We start from the raw sequence: 15,845 nt of genomic DNA on the forward strand, positions 1-15,845 counted from the left end.
CTTACTTTCTGCACAGAATCATAAGAGGATATAAAAGAATATAGGCTTCAATCTACTATAGGCTTCAAACATTTGTATTTAGGCTTTGCAAAGCATTAGTTTATGGGCTGCTAGAGTCATTCCAAAAAAGCACAATGAAGTTGTATACATCAAAGGTAAACAAATTTAAGTATGGCACGGGGAGGCAACATTGTATCCAAGTCTTCCATCGTTGTTGATGGTCAAACAGAATCAAAAGACAAAGCCAATGACAAGTTTGGTATTCCACATTAATTTCTTTTTACATTTTCTGGAAAATCATTCGTAACAGTAATACCAGTGAAAAATTATACAGCAGTCAATACAGTCCAGCTCTTGTGTTTATTTTACCCAGACAAAAGCATCCAAATGATTCTCATCTCTTGGGAATTCAATAAGTAACCACTGCAGTTAATGAATGCATTTTAAATGTTATTTTTATATATTAGGAGCTTATACTAAGGAATAATAGTTGGAATTAATAAAGTGCTAGAGCCGACAGAGTAAAAGCTAGGCAACTAGATGGAGGCTTGCTGATATTGGGGAGAATGCAGCTGGTGACAACAATCTCCAAGCCCTTAGGATGACCTCAGCAGTGACAGCATTCCAAGACAGTTGCACCTTTCAACTTCCTACTTGAAGAAGTTGTACATAGATAAAGATTCAGCCCAAGAACTGAGGCTATTACCAGCTCCAAAAGAAACAACATGTTTCATGGTACATACATAGACGTATGTATATACTTACTAAAAAAAGTGGTGGGAAAATAAGGAAAACAAGGGATCATACCTTCGATCAAGGCACGCTGAAGAACTAATGGTATTTTGTCATGTTTGGAATTTATGAACAATCACCACCTGACCTCACGCTCACCCCTCAAAAGAAAAATAGTCACCCCTGCAAATTTTTTTCAGTGATCTGTTTCAAGTGTTTCCCGTATATAGTAGGGAACAGTTTGGGGATTAAGAAAGCTTGTTTTGAATGGGCCGCCTTCCAGTCATCACAAAATTGTAGACAAATCTATCTTTTGAAAATATAAACAGCTCCAACCCATACCTCACTTGATTGTGTGTAGAGTTCCTATACATCTTTATTATCAGATCTTCTAGGGCCAAGGATGTAATTCTTTTATGGAGACAGAAACAGTTATCTTCTCATTTAGAAATGAATGATGTTTGTTTCTGAAAAGCATCTTTCCTGTGTTGTGATAGCTACATTATAATTTTGAGTTGTTCAACTAACATTAAACAAAGATAAGCATAATGTCTTATTTGAGAATGCCGGCTTTGAAGGACACAGACCTCTAACAACATACCGTTAGCCTACAGCTAATATATAATGCTAATATAATGCTTTGTATAGGAAAATGCATATCTGCTCCCAGGCCAGGTTCAGTGTGGATGGAAGGCTTTTATTCAATGGCTGTGGGTTGATCTAAACAACTTCTAAGGTTCTTTTTAAGTCTAAGATTCAAGTCTAAATTCAAAAAAAACAAAATTTAACTTTTTAATAATAGCATGAACAAATGAAAAAAAAAAACTAGGCATTAAAATTTCATGTCAGTTGTTACTATAGCTGTAAAAGGAAAGTCCCCAAAGCCTGAATCTATGCATAGGGAAAAGACTGGAAATAAATACACTAACATTTTCTTAATTGTGGCAGGGCTTGTGTGGTAGGATGTAATATTTTTCCCCCTCAATGAATATATATTACTTTTAATTTTTTAAATATTTATTCATTTTTTGATAGAGATAAAGCGTGAGTGGGGGAGGGGCAGAGAAAAAGGGAGACACAGATCTGAAGCAGGCTCCAGGCTCCGAGCTGTCAGCACAGAGCCAGCCCGACGCAGGGCTCGAACTCACAGACCGTCAGATCATGACCTGAGCTGAAGTCGGACGCTTAACCGACTGAGCCACCCAGGCGCCCCGAATATACATTACTTTTAAAATGAAAAGTATTTTGTTCTAATAGCCAAGGTCACAGAATTTACAGTGAAAGTTTCACTTGGCTTAAGAAATAAGAGCTCAAATACTGTTTTGCTCGATGGCATTTTCTACTCATCTACAGCGGCGTCTTGAAGCATGATATATCAAAAGCATTTATTTCTCAGACAGACACGTCTTTGTTGTCCATAAAGTTGCCTTATTTGCAAAGTTCCTATTTTGGGTGTGTGCGTGGGGGGAAGACCTCTCTTTGCAAGACATCGTTTTGCGTGGCGTCGTGTTAATTAAAAAAATAAAATAAGAAGACAAACATAACCTCCGTTTAGCTTTCCTCCACACTCATGCTCCAAGTTAAATTCACTGCTTATCATTTTCTTTCAATCATTGCATTTTGTTCAGTTTATGCTTTGGCGTTTCAGATCGCAGGGGTTGTGCTAAAGCTGAGCTATGTTCGTAGGGGACGTCCGTCCTGAAGTGCCAAGTTACGTGAACCGATCATGCAGAAATCTGGCCTGAGGATCATCAGAGTAGGAGGCCTCTGGCCCATTAAGGGAAGAACTGAAATGGTTGTTATCTCTGAGACCTTCGAACACCGGCCTCCCTGAGTGGGTGCCAGTAAGAATGAGCCATGACTCAAAGTAAAGGAATGTTCAGAGGCTTCATCTGACTGGCTTCTGGAGCCTTTAACCCAAGCTTCACCTTTCGTTCTTTTTTTTTTTAAACCTATCTCATTCTCTATGTTTCCCCCATTTGCGCTATCCTAAATATCCATATTGCTTAACCCCAAGATGTAGGACACATGGACTAATATATGATTGAGGAGAGGCCAGAGTATTTAAAATTAGGGTTATTTTAAAAAGTCCAGTTTTTGTAATAATTATGGTCATAAATTCAAACTTGTAGATTTATAAAAGGGGCTTCTTCTAGAACGAAAACTCAGACAATTTCCCTTAAACTCCACTTCTGGACAGATGTTAGCAAAACACAGGCTCCCATTTTGGTCTGAGCTCAGCCTGTGCTTGCTAAATACTTGCTGAGGCACCCACATGCCAGAGCAGGTACTGCAACATGGTGAGGGATCACTGGGGATTTGGTACTTTGGTCGTATCTTTTTTTTTTTTTTATTAATTTTTAAAAATGTTTATGTATTTTTGAAAGAGAGGGTACAAGTGGAAAAGGGGCACAGAGAGAGAGAGAGAGAGACAGAGGATCTGAAGCAGGCTCTGCCCTGAAAGCAGAGAGCCCGACGTAGGGCTCCAACTCACAAACCGTGAGATTATGACCTGAGCTGAAGTCGGATGCTCCACCGAGGGAGCCAACAGGTGCCCCTGACCCCATATCTTAGCGGCTCATATTGGTGAGATCAGATTTTGAACATTAGGAGAAGTCTGGAATGGAAAATTAATTTGCGGAAGGGTGCAGTACAATTTTGGATGTGTACTATATACGGAAAAGGAAATTCAGAATTTTATCCATTTCGTCCTGGTGACAATAAGAGATTGGGTGGTCAATAAATGCATATGTGTGAGCCTTAAACTTTCCTTTCTTTCTGTTGTTTTTTAAAGCACCACATGATCTCTTTTTCTCATGCGTTGCCTCTAAGGGATGAACTGGAGGTGGGACGAAGCTCAGGGATTCCTGCAAAGGACTATCTACAAGTGAGGGCTCTGCCTGGGAACTTTGTTTTTTCCTCCTGCAGTCTTGTCTTCTATCTAAGGTAATGTTGATCACAGGTATTGTTCTTCACCAATCCACCTCGGAGGCCAGGGGCTAAGCCACCACCAGCATTCAGATCCCTTCTCTGAAGAGCTGAGCTCTCGCCTGACCTAAATCGCATTCAACTTGCATGACCACTTTTACCCTGCAGCTGCCGGGGCTGGGGGCAGCCAAGCACCATTCTGAGAATTGGTTCCCACGTTTGGTCCTGGGCGATGGTAGAAGAGGCAGTTTATCCATTTCCTTTCATTCATTTGTCAGGTATTTATTGAGCGCTTGCTGTGTGCTCTGCCCGGGAGGCTCAGAGTAAAGAGAACAGACACAGCAGTCCTCACCTTCATGGATAGCCCAGATCACGCTCCCTGCCTTTGGGGCCTGTTTTCTCCTCCTTTGCTCTTAATGATTTTTAGGCTCAGCCTCTTCCTTTCTTCCAGTCAAAGGTCTAGGGCGAGGATCTAATAAACTCATGCTCTCTAAAGGTTAAACTTCTCAGGATGTTTCTTCTTCTGGGGGGATTGTATTTGAACTGAAAATAAAGTTTTGATCCAAAGCAGTTTGTAATGACCCTTGTAATGGTGATGTGGAAGGCAGTCCTGGTGTCCAGGAGGTCCTATCGCGTGGGCAGCTCCCACCTCACTGTCAGGAGAGGCCAGAGGCCTTCTGATCACAGCCTGGTGGGAGGCGGGTACCATACCAGTCCCACCAAGAGCTCCCACTAAATTGAAATCTCTATAAACAATTCGATGTGCCAAGTTCTTTTTCTATAGTGTTTTATTTAGGTCTTTGAGAAGCCCGATGAGACACAGGTACACGTTACTCTGAACGTGTTTTTACTGAGGAGAAAATGGAGGTTTATGAAGAAAGTGGAAAACTGGAAGGGACAAATGCAGGAGTTGATCCTGAAAAGGCAGATGTTGCTAAAGCATAAATTACAAATATGTTTTCAATGCATTTGCAGCAGTTATATAGGAAGACTACAGTTTGGGAATATTTAATCAGTTTAGTAGGAATACTTGTTTAAAAAGGGATACCCAGGGGTGCCCGGATGGCTCAGTCGGTTGGGTGTCCTACTTCGCTCAGGTCATGATCTCACGATCCGTGGGTTCGAGCCCAGCGTCGGGCTCTGTGCTGATAGCTCGGATCCTGGAGCCTGCTTCGGATTCTGTGTCTGTCTCCCTCTCTCTCTGCCCCTCCCCTGCTCACGCTCTGTCTCTCTCTGTCTCTCAAAAATGAATAAACATTAAAAAAAATTTTTTAAAAAGGGATACCCAGTTTATGTAGCTGTCTCTCTAAACTTGGGAAACCTCTGGCTAAGGAGAGGTTCTAAAATCCTTTCCTTAATTACATTTTGCATACAGCACGATTGAGGGTTAGTTTAATTTCAGTGTTTTTGGAGCTTTTGAAAATAGACATGGTCAGATAGGCATCAGATTATTAGATTAATTTAGCTCATTAGAATTGCCTCAAGGGAAAATCCTCTGTCGTTTGTAATTCTCCTGCATGGGCAGAATATCACCATGATTACACAATGCAAACCCTTTTTTGTCGAGTAAACTTAATTATAGAACTCCAGAACTGAGAATTAAAGAAGAATGTAAAATAAAATCTGGGTGAAGACCTGGAAGAATTGAAGTTCACAATAATTATTAAATTAGAGACACCTGTTTCAAATGCTAGACCCTAATTTTGTTTAGCTTTGTTTTAACATTTTAAACTTCTTGGATTATGTCATGGTCATATGGCAGAAGTCCATCAAAAAGAATGAAAAAATAAGTGGACTGTACATAGATACAGCCAAATTTTTCCAGAGAACATATCTATCTTTTAACAAGGTGCTTGTCTGGGCACACTTCTTTTTTTTCCTGATGGAAAAAGCACATGGATAATACAAATTAATCTCACAGAGTAAAGACAGACAATGGCTCCATCAGGTGGCTCATTCTAAGTTTTTTGTATTTGCCACTTCTTCCTCTTGGAAGGTGTCCACATCATTTAAAAGGAAATAGAATGTGAATATCATTTACTCTAAAATTCATACCTGTGGTTCTGATTCCAAGTTGATTTTGAAAGGATGAGCCTTCCCATCTTCAGATACCTGTGGAGACCATAAGCGAGTTTCTGCCCTGTAAATAAAAGAAATTTTGTAAGCTCCAAATTCTAATGGTACTTTCAGTTATAGTATACTTTCATCTCCCATAATACTTATCGAGATACTATCAAACCTTGATAGTTTAAGCAAAAGCAATGTTCCCTGGTCATTATTCTGTATTCTCCCATCTAATTAGTGTTTTGCATACTTTTGGGGAAACTTGAGTGGATAAAAATTGCATGGAGGACTACTATAGACTGAAGTTTGGGTCCCCCCACAAGTCCCCATGTTGAAGCCCCAGGCCCCAGTGTGATGGTATTTGTAGGTGAGGTCTCTGGGAGGTAATTAGGATTAGAGTAGGTCATGAGGGTAGAGCTGTCATGATAGGATCAATGTCCTTACATAAAGAGGAAGAGATCTGAGGTCTCTCGTCTCTGTGTGCATGCACCAAGAAAAGCCATGTGAGGATATAATCAGGAACCTGACCGTGCTGGCACCCTGGTCTCAGACTTGTAGCCTCTAGAACTGTGAGAAATAAATTTTTGTTGTTTAAGCCAACCAGTCTATGGTATTTTTGTTATAAGAGCCTGAACGAAGGAAAAGACATTGTACAGTTTCTGGAGAAAGTAGGTTGCCAGTACCTGCAGGCAACAGTACAGGAGAGGAAGATCCTGGAGGCAGATGACCACAGGGCAAATGCTCTAGGTTTCCCTCCTTCCCTCCTTCCTACCCAGGCCACTGCAGGAGACACGGAGTGGTTTGCCAGGGGGATTTACTGTTGGCATCAAGGAAATGAGCTTTGTCCAATCTCATGTCCTTCTCATGTATCTGTTTGGGACCATGTGCTCCTAAGGGACTGTGTGCTTGGCAGGAACACAGGTCGTGGGTAAATAGGAAAAGAGTCAATCTCACCCCTGAAATGGCAATTGGCTGATTGATTGTGCCTTCTGAACCACAGCAGGGAAAGTTGGGAATACAATAACAGCAGGATAAACACACACTAACAACCACTATTTAATGTGAAAACATTATTTTCACAATGGGCTATGGCAAGAGATCAGGTTCAATTTCCTAATTTTTTTTTTTTTTTTTTTTTGTTGTTGTTAGAAATGTCTCATTCTCTAACACTCTCACTCCACAGCCACTCTTATACCTGGTCAGATTCTTCTGGGCTGAATTCTGTACAAAACAGCCAATGGCATACAGGGTATTAGCAACTGGTTTTCAACATGATCACATTTTGGTAAGTCAAGAGATTCTTTTGGAGAATCTTTAAATTCCATCCCATTCTCTACTGCATTTAGAACAACAGTACAAGTAGCTGTCCTGTACATTGTTTCTGTGGCCAGTACCTTTAATGGTGCTATTAACAGGAAAAAGAATTCTTTTAGCCTCTTTCATTATTGTGACATTCCAAAGAATTCTTTTCAGAAATAGTTTGTTAGCAACTACTAGACTGACATCAGTGAAGAACAGACCAAAGTGGCTGATATGTTTAAAAAAAGCCAGTCAAAATTCTAGGCCCTGTGACACTCCTTTGCACTGGGAGGATGAAATCATTTCTAGTTCTAGTTCAGGTTCTCCTGCAAAACAGATCACATTTTAACACCATTAATTAAAGAGCACCTGTCAATTTTGAGGCACAGCTGGTGGCCTGCTGCTTTAATCCTGTCCTGTGCATCCGCGTGAGTCATGGACTCTGTACCAAAGCCATCAATAGCCAGGATGACATCTCCTGGACACAGGTGGGCAGCTGCCGCCTTGCTTCCCGGAGTAATCTGGAAGAAATCATGGCATCATTTAAAAACCAACATTCTGCACTATCTTGAGTTTTGTGACTGACATTTATATCTTCAGCTTGGTAACATTTTAAATGTTTCACTGGGCAGGGAATTTTATTTTTTTTATTTTTTTTATTTTTTAATATATGAAATTTACTGTCAAATTGGTTTCCATACAACACCCAGTGCTCATCCCAAAAGGGGCCCTCCTCAATACCCATCACCCACCCTACCCTCCCTCCCACCCCCCATCAACCCTCAGTTTGTTCTCAGTTTTTAAGAGTCTCTTATGCTTTGGCTCTCTCCCACTCTAACCTCTTTTTTTTTTTTTTCCTTCCCCTCCCGCATGGGTTTCTGTTAAGTTTCTCGGGATCCACATAAGAGTGAAACCATATGGTATCTGTCTTTCTCTGTATGACTTATTTCACTTAGCATCACACTTTCCAGTTCCATCCACGTTGCTACAAAGGGCCATATTTCATTCTTTCTCATTGCCACGTAGTACTCCATTGTGTATATAAACCACAATTTCTTTATCCATCCATCAGTTGATGGACATTTAGGCTCTTTCCACAATTTGGCTGTTGTTGAGAGTGCTGCTATAAACATTGGGGTACAAGTTGGGCAGGGAATTTTAAATCTAACTTAAAATAACTCTTAATTGGTCAATTGTGTTAGCTCTATTTTTCCACCATGCTAAATATTTTTGTTTTTTACTAATGACATGTCATCTATAATGACCTCTATTATTCTCTTTTAAAACATCTTCCTTAAATCCCTGCTTGAATCATATTTTCTTTGCTTTAAACAAAACAGTTCATTCTTTAGGTATTATTTCACCCATAACTCTCTATTTGGGAATACAACTCCCCCAAATTAGGGAGCTTTTATATTTGAATTGAAACTATTGTAGCATCCCTATAAGTAATGATCTTTGAAATTCATATGAAGGGGGATATAGGCTGTAGAAAGCTAGAAAGAGAATGACTCCTGCATTGATAAGAAGAAGCCATATAATATACAAAATTATAACCTTTAATGAACTATTCAGAGAGCTAAAGCTGCAGGGCAACCAACTGGCCTGGGATCCAAGGAAAGACAGGTGCCTCCACAGAAAGTAAGCAACTCGTATCACTGTATCAGAGCATAGAGGAACATGGGACCACCATTTTAGCCATAAAGAAGAATTCAGTCAAAATTATGAACAAATTACTAAAGTTAGCATTGAGATTCGAGAACCCTTGGGGATGGCAGACACAGGGAAGTTTGCATCCATAAACAATCTCTTCTCCATGAATGAAAAACAGATTGAACAAATAAAAACAACTAACAAGATGCTAAATTTTAATTGAACCTTATCAGTAATTACATTAAATGTAAATGGTCTAACCATATTCTGATGTTTTAACAGAGATTGTCAAACTAGGTAAAAAAAAAAATCCAGTTTTATGCTATCTACAAGAAACCCACATGGATTTCTTTTTTGGGAGGGTGGGCTGGGGGGATGAAAGGAATACTTAATGGGAAATGTATGGTTATTAAATGTTTAAAAGATAGCAAATTAGAAATTATTACCATACTGAGTATTCAGTGTTTGACTGCTATACCTACTCCCTTTCTGGGTAAATCCCAATTATTTACAACCACCTAATAGTCCTTACCTGGTTTTATCCTACCTACTTCTCTAACATCATCTTACACCATTCCTGCTCCCATCACCCACTGTGCTGTAGCTATTGCAGTTTCCTTTTAGTTCCTCAAATAGGGCAACCCTCTTCAGGGCTTCACATGCACTGTTCTTTTTGCCCAAAGTGTTTCCCCCACTCTTCACCCAGTTGCTTCTCCTCATCCTTTAGGTCTAGACTTAAATATCACATTCTCAAAGAGACTTCCCCAAACATCTGAAGTAGCTTCTCCAGACCCTCCCCCATCATTCTCCACCATTACATTTTATTCACTTCCTTCCTGAAGACAATTTGTATTTTAATGTTTGTTTATTTACTTGTGTATTGTCTTGGCAACCAGACTGGAAGTTCTTGAGAATATCTATAGTAGCATGTATATTTCTAATACATTGCAGCGTATATTCCAGTGTTTAGAATTAATGGATAATTAAAAATGAATGAAGTGGATATTTAAATAAGCTCATGGAACAAAAAGACCTACTCCCTACAGAACCAAAGATTATAGCTATTAATGTCAACCCATCTCATTGTTACATCTGCAAATTTCCACTGTTTAGAGGAGAAGAATGCATAGGACTTGACTTAAACCTCTAACTGCTCCAGGAATAAACTAGGTTGTTTTTAATATTTTACTTGAGGATAGTCATTCATTCATTTTCTTTCTCTATTTACTTAATCTAGCTATCAGTTCTGTTTAACATTGTTGCTCTAAGGGATATCCAAGTTTCATCTAAATGAATAAAATTGCTGAGGTAATAAATTCTCATACTTTGAGATCTTCAGTCTCATCACTAAAATATTTGTTGTACTCACTTCAATTCTGTGATCATGTCACTATAGTGATTGTCATCATTTTTTGATAGGAACAGTTAATAGAAGCTTGGTGAAGACAATGGGGATTATTAGATCTCAGCCTTTGGGAGACATTTCATAGCTGTTTTCCATTTGGAAATTCTCCCAGACACAGAACTGTTAGAAGAATAAAAGTTTCCATCCCTAGTGTGACTTGCAGGGATAAAAATAATATTAAACTTTTAATTTTCTCTAGCTATAGTTTGTCAAAATCAGTACTATCTATTTTTAAACTCCTAAGACCAGAAGTCTTTTCTTTGAGTTAAAACATGTTAGAACCTGGGGTTCTTGCTTGTCATAAAGACTCCCATCATACCCTAAATGCCTGGAATCACAAATCATACACTCTAGGAGAGGAACGAGGGAATTTGTGTTTCAACAAATGCCTCGGGTGATTTCCATTATTCATATCAATGTATTGTTTGGGTCCATTTGGAAAAAAAACTAATTTAAATCACAGATAAAGCATCTATAATATTCTACTTACTGCAGGAGACAGGAGGGAAGCACAAGATATGGCCGTGGTGACACGTTTATGTTAAGGATAAAAATGATTAAAATAGTTATGAACAAGGCAAGTATATACTAAAGGGCTGTGCTGTGGGGTATGAGTCAAAATAGTGAGAGAGCCCGTTGTTCAGTTGTTCTCTGTTGCCTGCAAATAAACTCCAATGATCTACCTGGCATCTAAAGCCCTCTGGTGCCTGGCTGTAATCTACATTTCTAGGGCCATACCTCAGACCAATCATATCAGAAGCTCTATACATAGCGCCTGGGCATGAGTATTTTCACAAGTTATCTGGGTGAATCTACTGTGCAGCTGGGGTTGAGAACTATTATTGGTATTGTAATACTGAGAGCTATTATCTCACTGAATTCTCAAGACACTCTTTTAAGATGAGAAAACTGATGCTCTCAGAGTAGAAGAAGCTTGCTTAGGGCCACACATCCTGTGAAAATCTGTAATTCCTTGTAGGTCTAACTCTGTAGCTCAAGTTCTTTCACCATCCTACAAGGCCCCTCCTGCAGGCAGTCTTTGCCCTGACTCCTCCTACCCTTGGCCATACTTTTCGCATGGAATCCTGGACAGGCTGTGTCATAGAATCCTGGACAGGCTGTGTTATGTATGTATTATGTCCCTTCTCCTATTCGAGCGTCTCAGGGGTGTAGAAACCCATTACATTATAACTGTATCCCCCACAGTGCCTTCCACATACAGTACATTCTGCAATCAATAGATATTTGTGGGATATTTGTGCAATTAACAGATATTTCTTCAATTAATAGATAATTAATAATGAATGTTATGAACATATGAACCAGCACTGCCATGCAGACATGTCTTTGGTCGAATAAAATTCAACAGGTTTTCCCATTGACCTTCCTACTGCACTTGAATCCTGGTAAAGGATTGCATTCAACTGTAAGCATTTCTTTCTAAAAACTCAAATTTCAAATATAGTTTATATTGGAGTAACATACTTTTCTATGTTCAAGCCTGCAAAACTTAAGAATACAGTAACATTTTCTATATTGGTACCCAAGTCCATATAGTGTTCTCAGTTAGCCGTGATCTTGGCCGGACTGTGCTCTGAATAGGAAGGAGGGAGGAGGAGGGGGAGGGAGAGGCATTGAGTGGGAAAGTACATACCAGCATCAGATGTATACAATAATTTTACATCTCATACACAAAAGAAACTTGTACTTTATTCCAAACTGGACCATTTGTGCAAACAAACCATCTGTAACTTGGCCGTGATAGCAGATCCACCTTCTGGGTGGTCCAAACATTTAAAAAAAAGAAAGAGACTCCTTAGAATCTTCTTGCCAGAAAAAGAAAAGCTGCTCACTTAGAGATGTGAGCCTCAGATTTATTCTGCGAAATGCAGAGGCCAGTAATGTATGGTGTTTGCAGTAACAACCCTTCCACATACACAACGGAAATTCATGTTGCACCTGGCATAGCACACCTATTGCCTAGAAACTATTTTCCTACAGATTGTGCGTATCACAACCCACTGCTAATTTTTTGTCAAGGATGCCTGGAGTTTGGTTTACCTTACTTCTGATGTCTTTTATGATACAAATCAACCCGGCTGATTAAGTGGATTGCCAATGGTTTCTGGAGTGGGGACCCTTTGCCCTACCTAATTCTGTGAATTGTAATATCAATTGCCAGAGAGAGTCACACTGGCAACCCCCTGCCCCAACTCTAGTGGAGTAGAGGCCCACCGTCTAGGAGCATTTGCATTTGCAGAGTGTGGAGCAAGGAGGGAAGGCCATAGCTTGCTGCAAGACAAAAGCCGATTTGACTTGAGGCACGTGTCTCATTTATAGGAATTTTGGTGGTATTAAGTTTAGGCATTGGTTTCTCAATTCTTTGCATACTCAGGAACTTAGCTCACACAGAACAATTAACAATAAAACAATTCTCACTTATCTTTATTGTAGAATATTTTGAGCATACAATCTGCACCTATTGTGATAATAATAGTTACATCAAAAGCGAACAATTTAAACAATCATTCATATCATGTCTATATTCCGTGCTCAGCACTGAGTGGCCCCTAAATTTTAGAAGTTCCTGCCTTCGGGGAGCATGCAACTTGTGGGATACCGATGTACTGAAACATCTGTGGCACAAAGCATGGTATAAAGGAGAGGTTGTAGGGCAAAAGCTATGGTAAGCAAATGGATGAAATGCTTGTTATTACAAGAATACTATGGGAGTGGTATTTGATTGGGTTTCCATAGGCACAGAGGACAGTGGGGTAGAGTGAGGAGGAGAAATCTGGAGAAAAATGATGGGTGTAGATGTGGTAGAGAAATCTAAGTCGTCCAGGGCAGTGACACAAATGCCGGTCAACCTATGCAGGGCGAGGAGGAAAGGGAGAGAGAAGGAAGAGGGAGGGAGGAAACGAAGTTGGAAACTTGAGTTGGGAAGAGGGCGGAGGCCGGGAATGTGAGCGAAGACCACACATTTTATTCTCTCTAAACTGGTGTCGCCATTGAAGGATTTTTAAGAAGGGGGAAGAGAGAAGCCCTCCCCAAGGCAGCTGGTAGGAAGATACAGAGTGAGTCTGGGAGGGGAGACAAAGAGCTCGGTGTGAGGTCACGGAAGCTTGAAGAGGGACAGTGGTGGAAAAAGAGGGACATGGTAGATGTTAAAGATTGGGAACCAGTAGGACCGGGCGGTGAAGCGGATGGCGCAAAACACCTGGTGGCAAAGATCTGCACAACAAGCAAGATTCTTCTTAAATGTGTGGACTTCAGAATGCAGGCTTTGGAGGCAGGCAGGGCGAGTGTCAAGTTCCGTCCACTTGTGATCGTCAGCAGGTTAATGAAGTTCTTGAAGCTGCATTCTCTCATGTGCAAAAAGGTATCACTACTACTTCTCTTACAGGATTATTACGAGATTTAAGTGAGTTAGTGCATATAAAGGGCTAAGGAGCATGCCCAGGAAGCAAAGGAGTGCACTAACACACATACAATCATACCAATACCGGTCCGTGCAATACAAAAATGATACAAGCAATAGAATTTTACTGTGGTTTTTTTTTTTTTTTTGAGATCTTTATTTATTTTTGAGGGGGAGGGGAGCAACAGAGAGAGAAGGAGACACAGGATCCAAACCGGGCTCCAGGCTCTGAGCTGTCAGCACAGAGCCTGGCGAGGGGATGTGAGTTCATGACCTGAGCCTAAGTCGGATGCTCAACCGACTGAGCCACCCAGGCACCCCGAATTTTACTGTTTAATTACAACACTGATCATTCGTTTTGTGTAATATCTTTTAGTGTTGTTACAAGTGATTTTTACTGTTCTTATCATTTTAATGGAAATATTCTCAGTTAGGTGTTCACGATGGCAAAAAAGTTCAAGTGAATATATTTTCATTTACTCAATATGAATCTGTCATGCGCATGGTTTGGGGAGCACTTGGAATACAAAATAGCTGAATTTGACCTGCTATTCTTGAATTAAATTAATTGAAGAGAAAAGGCAGAGTCCAATGAAATAATCATTTATGGTCACGCATTGTTATTGAACCATGTCAAAATGAGTGATACAAATTAGTAATGAATCAAAAATTCAAGTATGAATTGGCCTCCCAAATAATAATTGTCGTGTCAACTACATTTGCCAATAGCTCCTGTAGTCCAGTGGCAAAATACAAGTACTGCTTTAAAATAAACGTTATTTATAATGTCAACAATGCAAAATTTCAAACATAAGATTAATCATATTGATGTGTTACGTAGTAATAGCAAGATATTTCTTTTATAAATCACTTAAAAGATTTTGGTGACGAAATTATTTCTTTAGTGTTTACTATGAGTTATCCTTTGTTAAGATTCAAGAGCTTATTTCCTTTCATCTAAGCAAATGAAAACTGCTTCAGAAACTTTAAAAATATTTCTTAGTAGAGATAATGGAAACCGTTTTGGTTGGTAAATCCATAAAAGGCATTCATTGCTTGGCCCAGATCACTGAACCATTTTCTGCTTAATTTACTTAGGAACTTTTTTGGAGGTATGTTAAGTTTTCATGTCTCATACAAAAACACATGTCAGATGTGTTTATATGTTTTCAAAAAATGTAAAACAAAGCTTGAAATGTTCCATGGTATGCGTATGTATATATGTATGGTACATGTTGTGAGATATTTTAAAAAGACATTGGTTCCCCAAACTCATAGATATATAAGTAAAGCAGAATTTAAAAGGTATTACCTTGTTTAAAACTCTATAGGAGTAAGTCAGATTATAAAGTATACGTTTATAAAATACACTATAAGCAGTAAAGAAGAAAACATAAGAAAAGTATAATATTCTGAAAGTTTATGCTTTTTGATTATGTTTAATATACCTTATATTGATAATTGAAGTAATAATTTTCTATTAAGACAGACACTTGTGTTAGAAAAAAAATCAACTAGACAAATCACTTATTTACTGACAGGACAGAAATCCTGAAATTTCCTTTTTCTTTCTTTCTTTCTTTTTTTTTTTTTTCAAATTAGACAATACTCCAGGGAATATTAAGTAAGGAAAGCTGGACTCTGATAATAAAGTATTATTTTCAGAGTTACTAGGCTGAATGTGACTTTCCATCAGGTAAACTAAACTATCTGACGGGTTTTCTTTGTAGTTTGAGTTATAAGGTGATGATTCCTAAGCCAAATTCCCAGCTTTGGAAAATATTTATTCAAAATGCCTGGAAACCTAGGAAAACACATTCATAATATTTTCCCCGTCGGGGCTGATATGAGCGGTTCCAACTTGGCCGACCCAGGTTGTGCCCTGCGATCAGCGCTGTGCCGAAGTTTTCATCCGTAGGAGAAAAGCGCTCAGGTGCGCGTTTGGCTCTGAGGCACCGCCGCCAATGTCAGTCATCCCTCCCTCCTTCCTGGGACCTAATTTCTTTTGTTACTGAAAGGAAACGGGGGTTCGAGAGCAGAAGCCCCCACGCCCGCACCCCTCGCAGCCTAGCCTTCTCGGAGCCCAGGGGAATCACGCTGTCAGTTCACCTCTCCTGGAAAGTTGCTGGGGACCGAGAGGATGCAGAGACCATTGGAGCGGACTTTGTAAATTCTCGTGAGTTGCCCTGCATCCTCCCAGCTGCTTTGCCAACTTGCTACCGCCCCTCGAACTGTGAGCCCGAAGCGGAGGACCCACACCCAGCGCACCCGGGGCTTGCTGGCCACTCTCCGCTCCTGGGCAACCCTCCGCACGCCAGCCCCCGACTCGCAGCGAAAGAACCG

The 15,845-nt window shown here is 39.9% G+C and overlaps 1 protein-coding gene across 2 annotated transcripts in view; it reads right to left on the reverse strand.

Moving 5' to 3' along the window:
• PDLIM3 (PDZ and LIM domain 3) overlaps nucleotides 1–15,845 on the reverse strand; it is a 29,514-nt gene that overhangs the window by 13,428 nt on the left and 241 nt on the right. For both annotated transcript variants that reach the window (XM_007098997.2, XM_007098998.3), the window contains exons 2-3: nucleotides 7,393–7,544; nucleotides 5,716–5,800 (exon numbers count right to left, since the gene is read on the reverse strand). In XM_007098997.2, the coding sequence (XP_007099059.1) occupies nucleotides 5,716–5,800; nucleotides 7,393–7,544 (237 nt within the window). The remainder of the gene's footprint in view (nucleotides 1–5,715; nucleotides 5,801–7,392; nucleotides 7,545–15,845) is intronic.

This window comes from Panthera tigris, chromosome B1, assembly GCF_018350195.1.
Source record: "Panthera tigris isolate Pti1 chromosome B1, P.tigris_Pti1_mat1.1, whole genome shotgun sequence".
Classification (NCBI taxonomy): Eukaryota; Metazoa; Chordata; class Mammalia; order Carnivora; family Felidae; genus Panthera; species Panthera tigris.